The sequence below is a fragment of the Lipophrys pholis genome (genome assembly GCF_963383615.2).
Source record: "Lipophrys pholis genome assembly, chromosome: 8".
NCBI classification, from domain to species: Eukaryota; Metazoa; Chordata; class Actinopteri; order Blenniiformes; family Blenniidae; genus Lipophrys; species Lipophrys pholis.
Genome location: NC_137630.1, coordinates 7,386,681 through 7,407,963, shown reverse-complemented (window position 1 = coordinate 7,407,963; position 21,283 = coordinate 7,386,681). Strand labels below are relative to the sequence as shown.

Here is a 21,283-nt window from a genome sequence, read left to right as displayed (position 1 = left end):
TCCGTTTCCGGGTCACAGGGGGTGGCAGTCTGAGCACTGTCACCCAGATCACATTGCACCGATTAAGAACCTTCCTGCAGGTGGTGAGCCCACGAGAAAGTGGCGCCCGGCGTGGGACACGAACCCACTACTTTGAGATTGCGAGTCTCATGCGCTACCAACCGAGCTAGCCGGGGGCGCTGCAGAGAGATGTGGCAAACAAAACATTGAGATTATCGGCACTGAGCACTTCAAAATAAAGCTAACGTTGAAGGTAGGAGCCTTGAAGATGAAGCGATCTCCAGGTTCAACTCTTGCACATGGGTTACGATCGGCTTTGCTCATTAAATGTTTCTTTTGTTTAGTGTCAGTGCTTTCGTGTAGTGTGTGTGTGTGTGTGTGTGTGTGTGTGCGTGCGTGCGTGCGTGCGTGCGTGCGTGCGTGCGTGCGTGCGTGCGTGCGTGCGCGCGTGCGTGTGTGTGTGAAAATGACAGATAAAACACTCAAGCTATTGCAATGACTGTACCAGGGTAAATAATAAATGCAAACATATTCCATCATGTTGGGATTGTGGACTCTGGAGTATGTGTGTGTAGACATGTGTGTACCAGAGAGAAAACAAAAGACCTGTGTGTGCGTGTGCGTGTGCGTGTGCGTGTGTGTGTGTGTGTGTGTGTGTGTGTGTGTGTGTGTGTGTGTGTGTGTGTGTGTGTGTGTGTGTGCTTGCATACTGACCCTGCAGTTGCTGAGCTCCTCTGCAGTTAAGATAATGACTCCACACTTCTTCCCCGGGATCCCGCTGTGAGCGAAAGACAGAGGCAAAGATTGAAAAAGAGAGTAATTGTAGAATTGCATAAATAATGTTAAAGTGCCAAGTCGGTGTCGTTCATGGCTACGAGGTGTTATTATTCCAGGTGACAGCTCAGCACGCGGGTTCATATTTCTGAGAAAAACCCACACGGGGAACTGCGGTTACTTTGCATTGGAGGCGAGCCGCTTCTAAAAATGGGCTACAAGTGGCAATTAGCCGGCATCAGGTGGAGTACGCCACTTGTCACGCCGGAAAACGTGAGGCTGCGGCTTTAAAAATCTCTGCGTACCATTGATATTAAAGTTACATAAGCCGTCCCCATACTGCGCTCCTTCATGTGCTTGCACACTTTACATCAGTCGCAGCGCTGTTCCCGTTTCAAAGTCCGCCGCTAGCCGAGCGCACATCAGGAAACCACAAGTCTCCCAGCTTTGTTTCTCTTGTCAAGAAATACTTCAGGATTTAGTCTGTGCAGATTTGAGCTGGCAAAGTTATTCTGGAAGGAATTTCTTCAAGTACTTCAAAAGTAGCAGTTTGAGTAAATTTTTAAATGGAGAAAAAGTTATTGACTCCAAATCATTTTTTAAATAGGAGCTAAATTATTTGCGTTATTCTTTTCAGTCCGTGCAGTAAAAATGAATGAGCTGGTTCAGTTACAACAAAAACCGAAACCTTAGAAAACCCAAATATTTTGGACGATGAACTGAATCTGCTGAGTTTTTAGGTCTTCAGCTGTACAGACGTGAGAACATTACTTATTGCACAATTTCCCAGGGGGAAAAAAAGTGACGTCAGTTGCAGCTTCTTGGATTTCTGTCAAGCAAGAGGCTTGTGTTACAAATTAAACAAAACCTGTGCCCTAATCATTTTGTCGCCCCGATCCCTGAGCAGATTGCACTTTGTGCACAGACAAGTTTTTAACCTTTAATGACTGACAGGTTTTCCTGCGAATTTCAATCTAAGAGGACACTAAAACAGCCAAAATACTGCACGTTTTAAAGTTTTAATGTCGGTCTTCCCTCCATTCCTCCATTTTGGATTTTCTCTGCATGCACTTGCATGGAGGGATCAGATTTATTTTAAAGTTCTGGCACAAAAATTACCGAATGTATACGAAAAGTATCAAATCAGATTACAGTACACTGTTCTTCACCATTTCCGTTTCTTTGGTAAAATACGGTATCGAAAAGACGACTGTAGTTTGTCCTGCTACGATTCTCCCAAGGTAAGCAACAACCAACAGCTAATTAATGATGCATACTGCGACTAATATGACTTGATACTATGATAACTTTGTTTGATTATGTGCAAACGCATCGTAAATGGGGGGGACAGGGTGTTTTCACTGCACTCAAGATCACTGGCCATTAAATAATAACCAGCTGTTGTCAACAATGATTTTCTGCAAATGGGCCCTGCTGTGTAGGTTAGGTAACTTGCCAAATGGTTCGTTCAATATCAACTAGTCCTACAATTTGTCCTCATGACCTTTGAGGAGTGGACACCTTTCTTCAGGGGACACTTGCCCTTGGATTTTAGGGTGTCCCTGCGTCAGAGGTTTTCAATTGTACTCACGTTCATCTCGGTGGAAAAGGGGTATGAGAGGCCTTAAACATGCCGGAGGCCCTTGAAACCCCTGATCGAACGGTAACATCTTGGTACCAGGTACCACAGCTCATCTTCAGGGGTGTACAGGGCGCCATGCCTCAACTGATCAAGACTGTTTCAGCTGCACCTACACAATAGTATCCCCTAAAGCTAATCTGTGCTCCCAGTAAAAGTTTATGAAGGTTGTTTCATCCCTTTCTTATTGTTCCCCTCCCAAGTTACATTAAAAGTGAAGTCCTGGGAGCAGAACTGACTGAAGGGACGATTCACCAAACCGTCACAAAAGAAGGGGAAATTAAAAAGTCCAGGAAAGGGAGAGCGAGGAGAAATGAGGGGTCGCTTTGTCACATTTGGGACACAATGGGCAAATCCTGACTGCTGCTTCATTATAAGCTTTAAAAGGGTCCCACGAAGAGGAGCGAGAGGTGGGGCATGAAGACGGAAAAAAAGAAAAGCACCCGGCCGCCCAGAAGTCAATCAATTGCTGCTGAGTGAGTTTCTGTCAGGAATGTTTGAACTGGAGACAATTTAACCGATAATGTTGACAAGTCTCTGGGAAATAAACTGCCACAATGAGTCATTAAGGAATCCAGTTCTATCAAAGTCTAAGCCAACGGTTATTAACCTGGGGGTCCCGACCCACCTGATGGGGATGTGGGGGGAGGGGGTCATTTCTGCAGCGCGCCAGATGGTCATGGAGTTGTATGTATGAAACATGACAGAGATTTGAACGTGATTCTGTGACGTATGAAGCAGAAAACCAAGGAAAACTCGGATTGCGACCACATGCGACGATGGAGCATCAACTGCAAGGAATTTAATTGCAAAGGTTTCCTAAAGTGATTCATGGCCACATCATCAACCGAGAAATCACGAGCTTCCAGCGGAGCTCATTATGCACTCAGTACTTAATTTGGCGACTGCAATTTCAAGCCCAACCTCATTTCCTGTCGCTGTTCCTCACTACTCTGGAAAGTTCCTGGCTTCTGTCAAAGTCCTGACAGCAGAGTCAGTCTTTTAACACAGGAGAGTAGAAGCTGAAAATGACGACTTTCTAAATCAAGTAAGAACAAGGCTTCGCAATGTGCGGGTCCAGCCTCCCCATGATGGCGCCAGTAGAGCTTCAGTGGTTCCTGTCAGCAAAACACTGGTGGTCAAGACGTTTCAGTCGTGTTTTTATGTTCATCTTTCGAGAAGAAATCTGGACAAAAATAAATAAAAAAGTGGGCAGGACCATCAATGATTTTGTTAAATGTGTATTCTAACGTAACTCAACTAAAGTGTAATATTGACGACGGCCAATAGACAAAGTTTAAAACAAAAGATAAAGTCACAACAGTTGCAGAATATTCAACTGTTTTCATTTCTCTTAATAGAAACCAGCACGGGGACACATCAGGAAATGTAAATACTGAATCATGATCAGTACTGTTACAGAAAAACAACTCATTATAAGGTTTTACTCAATGCTAAATGCTAATGGATGTTAGCAGAGCTGGCGCAAACACAGACTTTGAAGAGCCAACAAACGGCAGAAACGCTGAAAACTATGTAATTCTCATGTTGGATGATTAGTGGGCGCTGTTGTTTCACTTTGTGATGAAACCACACGTACATGCACACAGAGAACAAAACCCTATAAACACTAACAATGGGAGTACACGGGCATTTGTATGGGCAGATAATGAACTTGGATTGTTACTTTGACTGTCAACTATAAACTACCAAGTACTAGGAGGATATTGACTGGGAGTCCTGAGGAAACCTTTTCTTGTTGTCAACCTATTCAGAAGAATTATTTACTACGGCCGTGGTGCGCACGCCCAATAGCAGTGTTTCGATCGTCGTTTCAGAAAGTTGCATTTTCAGAAAGTTGCGTCTCCCCCCCATGTACACAGAGTCTGAGTACTTTCAAAAAGTTCCACATTGGGAGCCGCTTTAAAAAAGCTGCATCGTTGTACCATTGTTGTTTAAACGGACACCCAATACGATTCGTGGTTAATCTGATTAAAAGTTTCTTTGAACACATTTAACCGCGTTGCGGTGCAGAATGAAAGTACGTGTCCACAATGACGTGTCCACAAGACCCGTCAGTTTCTCGCTTCCGATTCATTGTCAATGTGTCTGAATGTGAAACGCACCATGGTGCATGCAGGGTGCGCCGCATCTTACGTTGTGTTGTGGCGCATCGCTCCAGAGCTGCCCGGAGCTCGTTTGCCAAAAATAGAGTCCTGCCAACTTCATGCAAATGAGGAGTGGCGAGCAGCAGTTCGACGCATCGCAACCTTTTATAAAACATCGAAACCAGCCGTGGTGGAACCAAAACGAGGACCGATTAGGAAATTGAAGAGCTGATTTCTTGCCTCAAATGTCTTCAGAAATACTTTTTGCTGAACTGTTTTGGGGAATAAAAGAGAACGTTTGTCACCGAGCGGCCATCTTGGTTTGGTTAGGACTCCAGGAGCAGACAGCTCCTGAGACGAGTGACGCGTCTCCTCTGTCCAATCTCAACGAATTAGTTTGTCTTAGTCGCTGCTTGAAAAGGGTTTAACATGAACACATTAATGTGGATGAATGCTTGTTTTGAAAAAGAGAGAAGTTTTTTTTGTTTAAGGTGTTTTAACAAAATAAGTGCAGATATATTCCCTTCTTTCTTCATTCTGGTTGCTCATGCAAATTGAAACTGAATGATATTTAATAGCAGGGTTTATACAGCAACCCTGCGATTAATCTGATTAATAATCTTAATCCTTTGACAGCATGAGTTTGAACAGGGCGTTGTGTAAACGTGGCCTCAGTGTTAGCGAACTAAATGACCGAATGAAGAGAACGGGAACCTTTAAACCTATTATTCACTGTCAGGCAAAAGAGGTTGGAAAACACCACAAAGTGGAAAAAGCCATTCAGAGAGCTTCCTTCATGTCACGGGCCAGAAGTTTCTGTGTGTGAACTCCTCCTGTTTTCCATCAGAATTGGTTTCATTCGGTGGGTACAACGTCTGATGCCAGGCTGGAGTCTGAGGCACAACAAACCCTCCAACCTTTTGTGCTTTTGAAAAGCATATTGAGAGACATTCATTGTTTCCACAGCTGACAGCTCCAGTGACAGCCAAGTCAAACTGTGTGGCAGCCTCACAATGTGTTTGGGCCTTGATAGTGAGACTCCCCCCTCGATCCCCTCCCCTCCACACATAGTGACAAACACTCCGCAGCACACATTTCATCACTGTAAAAGAAAAAAGGGCTCTGAATAATTCACTTACGTACAATTCGAATAATGATTTGACTACAAAAGTGATGAACGACTTCTGCAATATTCATTAACACTTGTTTATTAGCTGCTGTTGTTTTTTTAACAATCCCACCAAAATCCGCCTCTCCCTGCGCACGGTTGACCCGAGGCAAAGCCGACGGGGTGAAACTGCTCTGCGCCGACTCTGAACATTCCAGCTTTGCCCCAGTTTGGCGTCACGATGAAGCCGAGCGGGAAAACAACAGCCTCGGAACGACACACTCGGCTCTGCTTTACGGAGAATAATAGAATGTTAGAGGAAACATGGAGGGGGGAGAGTGACCAGAAAAAAATCGATTCAAGAGAAAAGAATGAGAAGAGGAAGAATGGCAGACTGAATCCACAGCCTTCCGTGATGTTTTTTTTTTTTTTTCCCCCAGCGGATGGCTGCTGCTGCTGCTGCTGCTGCTGCTGCCTGCTACATCTGGCCAGAGAATTATTTATGAATTTATCTACACAGCGTGTCCAAACCACACACCGTCCAGCCACCCGGATACACGAGGAGCTGCCTGAACGCCGGAGTGTCTGTCCGAGGCCTGACTGATACCGACACGCCGATGCCTTCCACTTTCCTCCCGGAGTGTTTTTCCTCCCTCTCATCATGACACGTCTTCGAGGCTTCGCGCAGACGTGTGAAGACGTCCGCGTTCTTTCTCTCTCTGCGAGCTCCAGAAACATCCCTCCTGAGTTTGAGTGTATTGATTTGTTAGGTTGCTTTTTTTTTTTTTTTTTTTGCACAACACCCACATGAAAATATCATCAAAGTGAGGCGGCTGCGGGCGTTTCCAGAGGCAGTAAACAGCTGAGCGGAAACACAGTGGGTTAAGCTGCCATCTGCTAGTAATGGAGTGACGAAAAATAGGGCTTCTCCATGAAAGCGCCTCGTCTCTGTGGCTCGCGTTGTTAATGCACACACATGCAAACTCTCTCTCACACACGCACGCACGCACGCACGCACGCACGCACGCACGCACGCACGCACGCACGCACGCACACAAAATCTTGAACCGCAATCTAAAGCTGCATTTCCACTTCAAGAGATCCCATTTACTGCCTAAATGTGATTTATTTGACTGTGAGGTTACATGTATTTTTATCAAGTGATCCATATCTGATTCCCACAATTACACTCACCTACAACGTCTGAAACATCTCACAACGGCGGGAAAAATAAATAAATAAAAAATGGATGATGCCGTATATTTGATGCTAATGCCGTAGTGCCTGAGAAGTTCAAGAAACATCACGTAAAATGAACGGAATGGAAATGAACCGATTTTTCAGACAACTGACATTTGTGCTTAAAACATCCAATTTTGATTGGTCTTATGCAAAATTAAAATTTTCTGAGACACTGATTTTTAGGCTTTCATTATCTGTCAGCCAAAATCATCAAAATGACAAAAAATAAAGACTTGAAATATTTCAATCTACGAATAATGAATCGATATTAAATAACAGTTTCACTTTATGAAATGACTGACAAAAAATATTGAACTGTTTAAATTTTTTGAGCTGGACCGGTATGTCCTCCAGTATGTCCTCCAGTATGTCCTCCAGATGTGACCTCCTGAGCTGACCACTGTACTGGGTATTCCTCCTGCCGGATCGCCTCCATGCTTCTCATTCATCTACCGCAGGTTCACCATTTATGCAACAAAATTAAACTAGATGGTTGCAGATTAGATAGAGTTAGAGATGCAACGTTAAGAAAATCCGATCAGCCTGGTTACACGGCGATTTCCACATATCCAATACATATCTGGTTTATATCCTCAGGGTAGGATAGGCAGTGCATTGCATCATCAGAGCACCAGTGTCGACACCAGCAACACACGTGCCGTGCATAAAACTCACAAATGAGGATGAGCTTTTCTCTTAAAACCGACTGCAATCAGCAGAGACTCTTATTTTGACACACCAAACAGGACTGCATAGCCTGATAACCCGCCAACAAGCCAGAGAGCGTAGCAGCGCTGTATCAATTCACTAATGCACCGTGAACGTACGTATAGCATTTAGCATAGCACAGTTACGTCCAAAGGCAAGCGTAGCGATCTGCCTTTTTACGTAAATGATTTTCATATTGGGGAACTGACTGCGCATGAGCAAACACATCCATACACTGGATATGACCAGCAGAGCAGCAGTGTGCCTTCAGGAGGGGGTGTGGCCTTCAGAGTAAGACGGTGCAGGAGGGGGTGACTTGCCTCTCTGCCAGACCAGGAAATAGCAGTGTTGAGTCATTTGGGTTATGAAAAGCACAAAATGCTGACATTTTCAAACCTATAGGTACTGTAAGCTACCGGAAATTGAAAAATAAATTATAATTATATTATAATTTAAACAAATGATCATAATGAATATTTCATTAATTTCAATACAGCATTGGGGAGGCCCTGCCTACCCCGACTGCACGTCACTGACCTATATACAGTTTATGCTGTGTATTGATGATTGCTGTTCGCCAAGTAATTTATAGTCTTCTGTTCTCGATGATCTGTAATCTTTTTCTCCAATCATCAGTATCATCAGTTTTATGACAATATATTTCATAACATTTCAGGTCGTTGTCACATTTTTGGTCGTTGTTAAATACCGGGCTGAAACAAGACTCATCTTCATGCTGCAGTATTTGCCTGTTTTTGACATGTTTTATTTTTTTCTACTTATCCCCCTTTGCTTTGGTGGTGGAGTATGGAGGTATTATATGGGGGTATTATTGTAGCAAAACTGTTTGTCTATGCGTATGGACAGTTGTCTGTCTGAAGTTGGATGCGTATGGACAGTGGTCTGTCCGTACCTCAACCTGTCTGTCTGAAGTCAGAGTTGTCAACGTGTAAAACAATTTGTCAACGTGAACCTGAATCTGGATAAGTGCTGAAAATACAGACAACTCACCAGTTACGAGTCGCTCAGTTTCACAATTGGCTGTTTTTATACACGTGACTTTTGCTACACTTCTGCCATCTGAAGGATTCGAAGCTGTAAAGCATGAGTTTTGCTGCCCTGATTCAGGTTCACGTTGACAAGTTGTTTTACACATTGACAACTCTGACTTCAGTCAGACAGATTGAGCTACAGACAGACAACTCTCCATAGGCATATACAAGTATGCTACAATAATACCCCCATAGTATTATTGATGAAAAAGGTTTGAGCACTTGTAAAAGTTAATTTGTAGTTGTGTACCGTGAGTTGTGTACCTGCAGAATTCTTTTCTCTCCACAAATACAACACCACACTTACACAGTCACAACTTCTTAATTACAGGAGCACAAATCCTGTTTTACAAGTCACAGATTAAAAAGACAGTTTTTTAATCTGTGTGGTGTTGTATTTGTGGAGAGAAAAGAATTCTACAGGAACACAAAACAATTCTACAGGTACACAACTCACGGTAAACAACTACAAATTCACTTTAACAAGTGCTCGAACCTTTTTCACCAATAGCACCTCCATAGGGGAGGGGTGGAGGGTGTTGTCTCAGGTTCTTCCTTGAGAAGACTTTGTCTTTTGCTTGTTGGCTTTTCTCTGTTGTCTTCTCCTCAAATTTCTTTTTCCAAGTCTGAAATCTGAAAAAGAAAACGTATGTTGTGTAAAACAATGCGGGTTACATAGTCCATCAACTGACACAGTCATTTTTCAATTCTGTTCACAACAGCTTGTCTCGTCATCGATGTGCTTACTTGTGTTACTGTTGGACGGGGTCTTTTCCTTCAGAGGGGAGGTGCAGTCACAAGTCGTGCACTGTGTCTCCTCTTCATCTTGTTGTGGTGATCTTTAACAAGCAAGAAAGAAAATTGCTAGTTTTAGTTTAGTTAGTCTTTTTACTTAAAATACTAAAACTCCTCAGAGCAATAAAGTTTAGACAAATACCTTCCGACAGACTCTGGTCGGTCCAAATCCACCAAGTGTAGTTCAATACATGAACTCTTTTCTTCCTTTAAGAAGACATCTTGTGTAAAGGCCTTCTCCCCACCGCTCAGGTCAGACGTACAATGTTGATTGGCCAAATGGTTGCTGGTGGACACGGTGGTGCTGGTGGAAAGCTGTTCAACTTGTTCCCCTCTATCAAAGGTGCAGCTGTTGCACACCACCATGTGATTGCTAGAAGTTTTCACATTGAAAGATGAACAATCAGTACAATCAACAGCTTGAAAAAGCACAATGATGTTGAATATTTGTACACACACTGAGCAGCTATCAGTCTGTTTGTTTAAAAGACTCAAAATCATTAGAGAAATTAAGTTTGGACATATACCTGCCGACAGACTCTGAATGGTCCAAATCCTCCAAGTCCCTTTCATAGGGTGAACCGTTTGGTCCTCCAATGAAGACTTCCTGCACTGTGGGTTCCTCCTCACTGTTTTCAGGATGGTCAATTATTAGTGTGTTGCTTTCATGGGTGGATGTGCTGGAGATCCTGGAGTTCCAGGAGGTGCTGGAGGTCCTGGAGTCCCAGGAGGTACTGCAGGAACTGGAGGGTGGCCAATGATCAAGTTCCCCTTCATCAACGAGTTGACTGTTGTAGTCATCCATGGATTCGATTGAAGACTTTACACTGGAAGATAAACAATCAGTACAATCAACAGCTTGAAAAAGTACAATGATGTTGAATATTTGTACACACACTGAGCAGCTATCAGTCTGTTTGTTTAAAAGACTCAAAATCATCAGAGAGATAAAAGACTGGACAAATACCTGCCGACAGACTCTGAATGGTCCAAATCCTCCAAGTCCCTTTCATAAGGTGAACCCTTTGGTCCTCCAATGAAGTGTTCTTGCACTGTGGGCTCTCCAAGGGTGGAGGTGCTGGAGGTCCTGGAGTTCCAGGAGGTGCTGTAGTACGAGGAGGTGCTGGAGGTGCTGGAGTAAGAGGAGGTGTTGCAGGAACTGGAAGTGGTCGACTGATCAAGTTCCTCTTCATAAGTGACCTGACTGTTGTAGGCATCCATGTATTTGATTGAAGATTTTACACTGGAAGATAAACAGTCATTGAGCTCAACAATGTCACATATCTTTCACACGATGATGTTGAATACTTGTACAGACACTTACTAGCTGGTGTCGCTTTGCAGGCCAAGATGACTCAATGTAATAAATGGATGCCCAAGGATCTCTTCAGGTGTGAACCTCAGGACAGGATCTGGCTGGAGCATCTTTATCAGCAAATCAACGAAGTACATCCGGTCCCACTCAAAATCTTGGTAATCTTCTGTTTGTACTGGAACAGGGGCCTTGAGGGACAGAAAAATCAAGTAAAAACTATTTAGCAAAATGACTAAACTTGTTCAGTAACAAATGTTTTCCAAAAGATTTCACAAACCTGTACAAGATCAAGCATTCTCCTGAGCACGGCCATGGCGCAATCTGCTGAAGGAGTTTGAGGACGACTTTCCTCCTGTGACTGAAGAGAGGAATGAAATGATTAGATCAACAGATGCAGAAGACAATAAAAGATACACAACATTCACTGATCAGTCAATAGAGAGACAGCGAATAGTACCTTTAAAGTCCAACCCAGGGGCTGCTGTCCTGAAGTTCTTTCATAGAACTTCTCAGTATAGGCACCACTGTCCAACAAGTCATCCGATGGCTGTCCCACAAGGGATACGATGAGCTGCATCTGTGGACACAACACAATGTTGGAGCATGCTTTCAAAAAAACACACTAATATTGCTCTGTTCATTATGTACTATTTGCAGATGTACTAATTTCAATAGAAGATGTATTACTTTGTAAAGCACTGTGAATTGCCCTGTGTTTGAATGGTGCGCTATAAAGAAATGTGCCTTGCCTTGCCTTACACATCATGCACAAAGTGTCTTGACTTTTGAAAAGATGTTTGCCTCCATAACAACTAAGTGCTTTAAACCACTGACGACAAACTGTATCATGAATCACTTATTACAATTCCCTGTCAAAGAGGTTGGAATGATTATTTGTGTTCAGTCTGAATTGTTTTACTGACCAGTTCAGTTTCATCATGGGCGAGAAACGGTACAGTTCCCATGAACATCTGTACAGCGATGCACCCCAGCGACCACACGTCAATACCGTGGCTAAAAGGAGCTCCCAGCAGAACCTCTGGAGCCCTGAAATAGACACAAACACAGGAAGGTGATGAAGAGGTGGTCTGATGAAGAAACTGAGAGGTCAGCTCACAGTGCGGATCTGGATGTGTTCCAGAGATTTGGTTCAAATACCTGTAACCCAAAGCCTGGAAACTTTTTCCTGTATAATTTTCAGGACGGCCGATAGCCAAGCCAAAGTCAATGACTTGTATTTTAAGGGGCTGTTCACAACGGTCTACCAGCATGATGTTGTCTGGCTTTAGGTCCGTGTGAACCACTCCTGCCTGCTCCAGGAAACACAGAGCAGAAGCCATCTGAAACAAAAGACATAACACTAAAAATGAAATGCATTTCAAAAGGCGCAATATTTTTACTGTAATTTTGAAGAACTAAAGTTACACAAAAAACAAAAGAGAAAGAACAGAAGATAAAACCTGTTGTAAAATTGGACGAATCTTGTTCAGTGGAAGAAACGTCGAGTAATTGATGAAGTTCAGCAGGCTGGTATCGAGCAACTTGAACTCCATACAGAAATGGCCATCAAATACGAAGGAGCTAGTGTGGCTCACAATGTTGAAATCTTCAGAGCCCAAAGATTTCATGTAGTCCATTGCCTCCGCCTAGAATCACACAACATCACATGAAATCATACATATATATATATATATATATATATATATAAAATACACATTTATTCATTTTTTTATTGTGAAATGGTAATGGGTGTTTTACTGTGTCACCTCCTGTTTTGCCATGTTGATGTGGCCCCTGTATTTGATAATTTTCAATGCCACCATTTCTTCGGAGGGCATTTTCCAACACTTGGCCACGACTCCAGATGCACCACTGCCCAGTATGGCCTCCACCTTAAATTCTGCGCTGGAGGACACGATTATTTCTCCAATCTGGGGGTTCCTCTCTGGTTGCTCTTCCTGAGACGTCACCAAATACGTCCCAGAATAACTGAGATTCATTATATCAATACTCACATCATGCAAATCTGCAAGGTGGGGGTTTGGTAGCTGAAAGTCTGTGAGGAAAGAGAGAAAGTTGCTGATCAGTCAATGTGTGTTAGAAGATATCCTGTAAAGTCATTATGCCAACAACCACATACCTATCAAAGCGACTTTGTTATGGCTCGCTCTTTCGTTGACATTTTTCCATTCTTCACGCACGTCATTCAGCTCTTTTTCAAGAGAGCTGATTTTCAGTTTGTGGTCGTTTAGAGTTGCCAGCCACTTTGTTGCAACTCCCATCACATGTGTTGCTAGTATCTCGCGGTTTATTGTGGGAGCACCCCAAATATACTGTAAAACACAAGCAAAGACAATCATGAGACCTGCTCAGTACCTTAGTAAATGTTATTGTGGTCTTCAATCTTCCTCTCATTTCTTTTACATTCAAAATTACATGGTTGTACTGGAAATACTTATAACTCATAAAATGTATTTAACAACAACTTACATTCAAAATCTGGGTCACTTCATGAAGGATTTTTCCTTCTTCGGTTTCCATTTCTGGAAGCTGTGGTGGTAATGTCAGGAGTTTCATTCTTCTGTTCAAGTGTTGTCACTAGAATCTGCAGCAAATATTTTTAATAATATATTGTCAATTTTTCACAGAAAATCGGCAACACACTCAAAGTAATTACACACATAATGATCTTTTTTTCCCACAAAAAAAAGCTTTTCATGAGTCACGTAAGTTCACCAAATGTACTTTTTTTCTTTCAACTCACAGGATAGATGTAAATAAATAATGTGGTCTGGAAGTAATCCCTTGCCGACAATCTCAATGTGGATCAAGTCTCTCGGTGAAACGCTCTCAGTGCCTCACAACAGCGGCAGGTGAACTGTCAATCAAACTGAAGTCAAAGTTAAACTAGAGGTTTGCACTTCTGGAAGAAAATGCATACGTGTATGTCAAAGCTGAACAAAGCTGATTTGAACTAAAAGGAAAGACCCAAGTGGGTTTTATCTGCTAATTCTGCTTTGTGATGTCATAACTGGTCACAAAAGAACTGGAAAAGATCAGAGTGAAAAAAGATCAAAGCACCTCCTCTTCCTCTCCCAGCCACTCTGAATGGGACATTTTGTTTACTTTTAAACTAAATACTACATTTGAAGGAAAATACACGTTAAACTGCACTTAAATGGAAACTTTGCTTAAGAAGGAAATGTTAGTATATGTAAAGTTCAATATTACACAAACTCTACATTTGAAAAAATACACGCTGATTAATTTTCTTTAAAAAAAAAAAAAAAAAAATAAGCATGGCCTTTCATGAGTCATGTAAGATCACCAAATGTACTTTTTTTCATTCAACTCACAGTATTGATGTAAAGAAATGATGTGGTCTGGGAGTAATTCGTTGAAACAATCTCGTAGTGCATCAAGTCTCTCGGTGAAATGCTCTCGTGTCTCACAATCGCTGGCAAGTGGTGAACTGACAGTCAAACTAAAATCAAAGTAGATAAACGATTAAAGGGTGTCTTTGACGTACAATTCTGACATTGTATTCTTTCATCACCAAACATGACATCACAAGCCATAAAGAAGAAATTACTGAATTACAAAAAAGATTCTCAAATTTTTAATATAAATGTAATCACTCAATAACCTGTGACAAAAGTGTGCCATAAATAACATTAATTCATAATACTTTTTTCAGCTTGCCATATATAGGTGACATGCTTACAAACGTATTGTCAGAATTGACCTAAGCATATTTCCACTGTTGCTCTAGTGCAGGGGTCCTCAATTATTCCCCCCCGAGGGCCAAAATCAGACCAGCATGACAAACCAAGGGCCAGACCAGCCGCCCGTTTTTTACACTGTCAGTAAAAGTTGTTTCAATTGCAAATGTTTTAGCTGATTTTACCATTTATACTATTATTATTGTTGTTATTATCATTATTATTATGAGTAGTGGTCGTCAAGGTGGTTGTAGTAATAATTTAAGCGTGGGATTTTCAAAGCTTATTGTGTTGAGGGTCACATAAAAAAGCGCTTTTGAAAAAAAGTAAGTGTAAAACCAACCATCTAATTATTTACACACAGAGAGACATAGACAGAAATACAGTGAGAGATGTACAGTTTGTTACTTTTAAAACACCACAATTGTTTCAGTGCTGCATTCGTTTCTGTTCTCTCATTTCATTATTTTAGTGTTTCTAATTGTGGTCCGTTGCATTTGAAGTCTAAAAACTGCTATATTAATGAACTTATTCATACTATTGTTGTAATATTTGTCATAATACACCAGTTTAGATTGCCAAATAAACAAAAATGAATGAATTCACTCACCAGTGGCAGCGATGGGATGAGGAAATCCATCTGATGTATCCTGCCGTCTCAGTCCTGAGGCCAAGATGAGCATCACAAAGTCTGTTTCTGGATTCTGTTTCTTTAAGTCAGTGGTCAGAAGTGAAGAACACTCCTCTGCTAAATCCTCCACTATTCTTGTCGCAGTATTACCCGGCAGCGGCACTTGCTTTAAGTTGCGTTCACATATCGGCACGATGAGTTACGAATATCCTTTTCCCGTCATTCCTGACATTCTTTATGTGATGTAATGCATCTGAAGATAGTTCTTATATGGGCGTGACATTCCTGATATTCCTGGAACATCTTTTTGGCGGCCAATAAATCTTCCAAGAATATCAATATCTGTGTGTGGATTAGTTGTGATGCGTATTGATCGTTAGTTAGCTTAGCAGATTAGCATGTGAGATAAGACCAAGACATCAAATATCTTAAGATGTTCAAATTATATATGGTGACCATTCCATTTGCCATTCCATTGTACCTTGTTCTTATGTACGTTACTCCATATTACTGACCTTTTTAATCCCTTTCACCTTCTAATCTGTTGCAACACTGCAGTTTCTCCATTATGGGATCAATACATTACATATTACTTTATCATACATGTTCGGAAAGTTTCTTTGTTTACCATTAATGAGAACTTAATAAACATGTACCCAATCGGCATGAGATTGAAAAGATTTGATGGAAGAAACGCCTTCACTGCGACAAAAAAACATCCTTCAGGTGAAATAGTTTAGCGTTGCATATGTCAAGTATGGCAGTACTATCGGGTAGTAACTATCTGAACAAAGCAGTATAAAGTAAGTGATCAATGATGAACAGGAGAAAAAAGAGGATTCGCTGAGACTGTAATTCTGACGGGCTGTTTCTTTGTTGTTCTGTTCTGTCTCATTATTCAGTCCAGAAACGGCGTCTTCCCACTGCGAGGCCTTTTGTTGTCTCAACAAGTGGTGTGGCTAACAGATTAGAGTTGCTGTCTGTAACCGCCACTCTCGCACAACAACACAGTCACATCGTGTTTGCCCAAAAATGCTCAAAACTGGCGAGCATGAAAACCCGCCGGAAGCTAATTTCCGCTCCTTCAGACGGAACCATTTACAAACATATCTTTGGTTTCACACGATAAAGTAACAGCTTACTGTTGCCAGTTGGAAGACAAACTGTTGTTTCTGTGCTGATTCATCTGTGAAGGAGAGGGAAGCCTCCTGGTTCTTTTTTTGTTTTTTTTCTTTAACGATTCCAAACTGGAGCTGATGAACACAAAGAATATCGTCTTTCTGTGTACGTTTCCTCAACGGTAAGAGTTCAGAGAGGGATTAAACTGGTCTAGATAAAAGCAAAAAAAAATGTTTATTTCAATCACATCGGTGTGACGTGTGAGATTAAATGTCACATGTTTGATTTTCCTTCAAGGTGGAGCAGCATTAGAAGTGTTTTGTCTTTGTGTTCAAAGGAGCAGATGGCAGATGATGAATCTGTAGGACCACCACCACCGGGGGACTGTGTGTGTGTGTGTGTGTGTGTGTGTGTGTGTGTGTGTGTGTGTGTGTGTGTGTGTGTGTGTGTGTGTGTGTGTGTGTGTGTGTGTCATACAGATTGAGCATGAATTGAATTGAACCATTTCAACAGGGACTAAAAGCTGTATTATTTTATTTTCTGTACCACTTTATTAAAGACAGGCAGTAAACTAGTCTGCCTATTAAGGACAACATTGGGCTTGTTTTTTTAATAAAGTGTCCTGCATGCCTCATTAATTGTGGGTTTTGGGCTTGTTTTCCTAAGTGGAGTTGCTTATTTTGCTTATTTACTGCCTGTATGAACCCCTCCGAATCGTACCTCAGCCTTCCAAAATTAAGCAAGACACATACGTAATAGTTGCTTTGTTCTTTTCGAGGACTCCGCCTACATTAGTTTCCCTCCTACTCCCCTATTGTAGGCCCCGGACAGATCACCAGTCCATCACGGGGCAATTTAAGGTCGATATGCTGCTGAAAACTAAAATATCAATTCTTCCAATATCCTCCATGTGTTTCTGGATCCTACAGTGTCGTTACTTTTCTAGCCAAAGCCAGTTTTTTTTATTTTCATTTAAAAGTAAAAGGTATTATCATTATATCATTTAGTTCATATCTCTGTCTCGTTGGCAGAACTGCCATCACTTCCACGTGTGACTGATGCTGTATTAACACATGCTGAACCTCTGGGTCATTCCAATAATGTAATAACTTGCCAATAGTGTAATAAGACATTTCAACCATTGTCATAATAACAACGTTATACCAAATTTCAAAATAAAATCATTGTGGCGAGCACTGTAGAAACACATACTCTGTACACAACTGTATTTATTCAAAATAAAAGCTTTTATGCAGGTTTTTGTGCAGTTTGCCTGGATGGGAAACGGGGTCTGACTTTTGTCCAGCTCCAAAGCATTTTCCAATGTGAGTCACATTCATCCATTCACACACACATTCACACACCAACAGTGGCAGCTGCCATGCAAAGTACTCAGTTGTACTCAGTCCATCTATTGGGAGCAGTTTGGGTTCAGTGTCTTGCTCAAGGAGACTTCGACAAAGAATCCCACTAAATCATTGACTACTTAGAATTTTCTTTTCTATTATGTTTGTAAAAAATACATTTGACCATTTCATAACAGTATTACTTTATTGGCTTTGTTACATTGAAAATGGCCCAAACTATTGACTACGTTATTGCAAAACCCCCTGAAATGATTCTACAAAACAATAATAAGATGTTGATCTGATCTAGGAAGAAACCAGGAAGTCTCTCAGACAATAAGAAGAAGTCTGCAATCTGCCACAGCTTGTTACCTTTCACACACTGTGTTTCTCCGTCTGGCTGGCATCTTTCCCCACCTTCTTGAACCCTATTGTGACACTGTGTGTGTGTGTGTGTGTGTGTGTGTGTGTGTGTGTGTGTGTGTGTGTGTGTGTGTGTGTGTGTGTGTGTGTGTGTGTGTGTGTGTGTGTGTGTGTGTGTGTGTGTCTACGAAGTGTCGGCTCGGGAAGCTTTTCCACCAACTGGCCCCAATTACACACTCTGCCCTCCGACACACTGCAGAATGACCACTATCAGGAAAAAGAAAGAAAAAAAAAAAGTCCAAACCCAGAGAGGCACTTTTTCACCGTGTGGTTTACAGTCGCCGGCCCAAACTCTTCCCCCGCAGACGGCTTGTTTAGCCGCCGCCTGCCTCATCAATCTGCATTGGTGCGGCTGGCAGCGTGCGGGGCTGTTAATAGATCGGCCTCATTTTTTTTTTTTCCAGATTACTTTTCACAAATGGATGATTTGTCTGGTTGCTGTCACGACGCCTGTCAGCCGAAAGCGACGGCGATGTGTCGAGGTCTCCACGTTCTCCATACATTACCGGAGTGGGCGTGGCTCTCCTCGGCCAGTCAAAAATACCCTTGCAGTACTGTATGTGATCGCGTTCCCCCTACGGGCATCCTTCTTTCTTCAGAAGGGGTGTATTTTGGATCATTGTTATACTTTTGCCGCTTCGGCTAATAGCCCCACTCGGTTGCCGTGGCAACACACAGGTAAGTGGAAAGGAGCGCTCGGCTCGCTGCGCGGCGTGGAGCCTGTTTCAAAACTGTTGACCTATAAAAAGAAGGAAAAAAAAAAAGGACACCCACCAACATGAGGAAGCTACTGGAATCATGTATGTTCAGGAATGAACTTGGAACTGGAAGAGTGTGTGTGTGTGTGTGTGTGTGTGTGTGTGTGTGTTTGAGAGAGAAAGAGGGAGAGAGAGGTCTTGTAATGTATTCTTGTATTCACACACACACACATATATATATATATATATATATATATATATATATACAGTGGGGCAAAAAAGTATTTAGTCAGCCACCGATTGTGCAAGTTCTCCCACTTAAAATGATGACAGAGGTCTGTAATTTTCATCATAGGTACACTTCAACTGTGAGAGACAGAATGTGAAAAAAAAATCCAGGAATTCACATTGTAGGAATTTTAAAGAATTTATTTGTAAATTATGGTGGAAAATAAGTATTTGGTCACTTCAAACAAGAAAGATCTCTGGCTCTCACAGACCTGTAACTTCTTCTTTAAGAAGCTCTTCTGTCCTTAACTCGTTACCTGTATTAATGGCACCTGTTTGAACTCGTTACCTGTATAAAAGACACCTGTCCACAACCTCAAACATTCAGACTCCAAACTCCACTATGGCCAAGACCAAAGAGCTGTCGAAGGACAACAGGAAAAGGATTGTAGACCTGCACCAGACTGGGAAGAGTGAATCTACAATAGGCAAGCAGCTTAGTGTGAAAAAATCAACTGTGGGAGCAATTATCAGAAAATGGAAGACATACAAGACCACTGATAATCTCCCTCGATCTGGGGCTCCACGCAAGATCTCATCCCGTGGGGTCAAAATGATCATGAGAACGGTGAGCAAAAATCCCAGAACCACACGGGGGGACCTGGTGAATGACCTGCAGAGAGCTGGGACCAAAGTAACAAAGGTTACCATCAGTAACACACTACGCCGACAGGGAATCAAATCCTGCAGTGCCAGACGTGTCCCCCTGCTTAAGCCAGTGCATGTCCAGGCCCGTCTGAAGTTTGCCAGAGAGCACATGGATGATACAGCAGAGGATTGGGAGAATGTCATGTGGTCAGATGAAACCAAAATAGAACCTTTTGGTATAAACACAACTCGTCGTGTTTGGAGGAAGAAGAATACTGAGTTGCATCCCAAGAACACCATACCTACTGTGAAGCATGGGGGTGGAAACATCATGCTTTGGGGCTGTTTTTCTGCTAAGGGGACAGGACGACTGATCCGTGTTCAGGAAAGAATGAATGGGGCCATGTATGGTGAGATTTTGAGCCCAAACCTCCTTCCATCAGTGAAGCTTTGAAGATGATACGTGGCTGGGTCTTCCAGCATGACAATGATCCCAAACACACCGCCCGGGCAACGAAGGAGTGGCTCTGTAAGAAGCATCTGGAAGTCCTGGAGTGGCCTAGCCAGTCTCCAGACCTCAACCCCAGAGAAAATCTGTGGAGGGAGTTGAAAGTCCGTGTTGCTCGGCGACAGCCCCAAAACATGACTGCTCTAGAGGAGCTCTACATGGAGGGGCCAAAATACCAGCTACTGTGTGTGCAAACCTGGTAAAGACCTCTAGGAAGTGTTTGACCTCTGTTATTGCCAACAAAGGTTATATTACAAAGTATTTAGTTGAATTTTTGTTATTGACCAAATACTTATTTTCCACCATAATTTACAAATAAATTCCTTAAAAATCCTACAATATGAATTCCTGGATTTTTTTTTCACATTCTGTCTCTCACAGTTGAAGTGTACCTATGATGAAAATTACAGACCTCTGTCATCATTTTAAGTGGGAGAACTTGCACAATCGGTGGCTGACTAAATACTTTTTTGCCCCACTGTATATACATATACAAACACTCACTTTACTGTTAAACATAAGTCTTCACTAGTCTTTAATCATTCTTCACTTATCTGTTTTCTAGAATCTATCTTATTAAATATAAATTCAGACATTTTTATACTCCATATGTTTCGCATGAATGTTTGCTCTATCTATCTATCTATCTATCTATCTATCTATCTATCTATCTATCTATCTATCTATCTATCTATCTATCTATCTATCCATCCATCCATCCATCCATCCATCCATCCATCCATCCATCCATCCATCCATCCATCCATCCATCCATCCATCCATCCATCCATCCATCCATCCATCCATCCATCCATCCATCCATCCATCCATCCATCCATATATACAGCTGAGTTAAGACAGTTAATAATTATATGTAAGAAAAGAATAAAAGTATTTAATTCCTATAATATATTTGTTTAGAAAGTATTTTGAGTTTTAGGATTGGACTTCATAAGTTTAAAGTTACTTTGAATGAAAACACATGAGGAATGCGATTATTTCATTTCTATCAATGATTCCAGAAGCTCTCTGTCGCCCCCCAGAGGTGGTCCTTGATAGGGCTGCTTAACCATATGAGTTGTGATAAATACAAACACTCGTGTTAATGATGTGAATGTCTTTGGCAATGAACATTAGAGTTTAAATAGCTGAGAGACTTTTCCTCATCTGGCCCCTCACGACTGGTATTTGTGGACTTTTTCCGTCCTCAAGCTTGGAC

General features: G+C 41.9%; 1 protein-coding gene across 1 annotated transcript in view; it reads right to left on the bottom strand.

Annotated features, from left to right (window-relative positions):
- Positions 1 to 21,283, bottom strand: part of cpne9 (copine family member IX) — a gene marked incomplete at both ends in the record, with an annotated part of 148,437 nt that overhangs the window by 56,876 nt on the left and 70,278 nt on the right. The window contains one exon of the mRNA XM_080470203.1: positions 715 to 778. Within this exon, the coding sequence (XP_080326329.1) occupies positions 715 to 778 (64 nt within the window). The remainder of the gene's footprint in view (positions 1 to 714; positions 779 to 21,283) is intronic.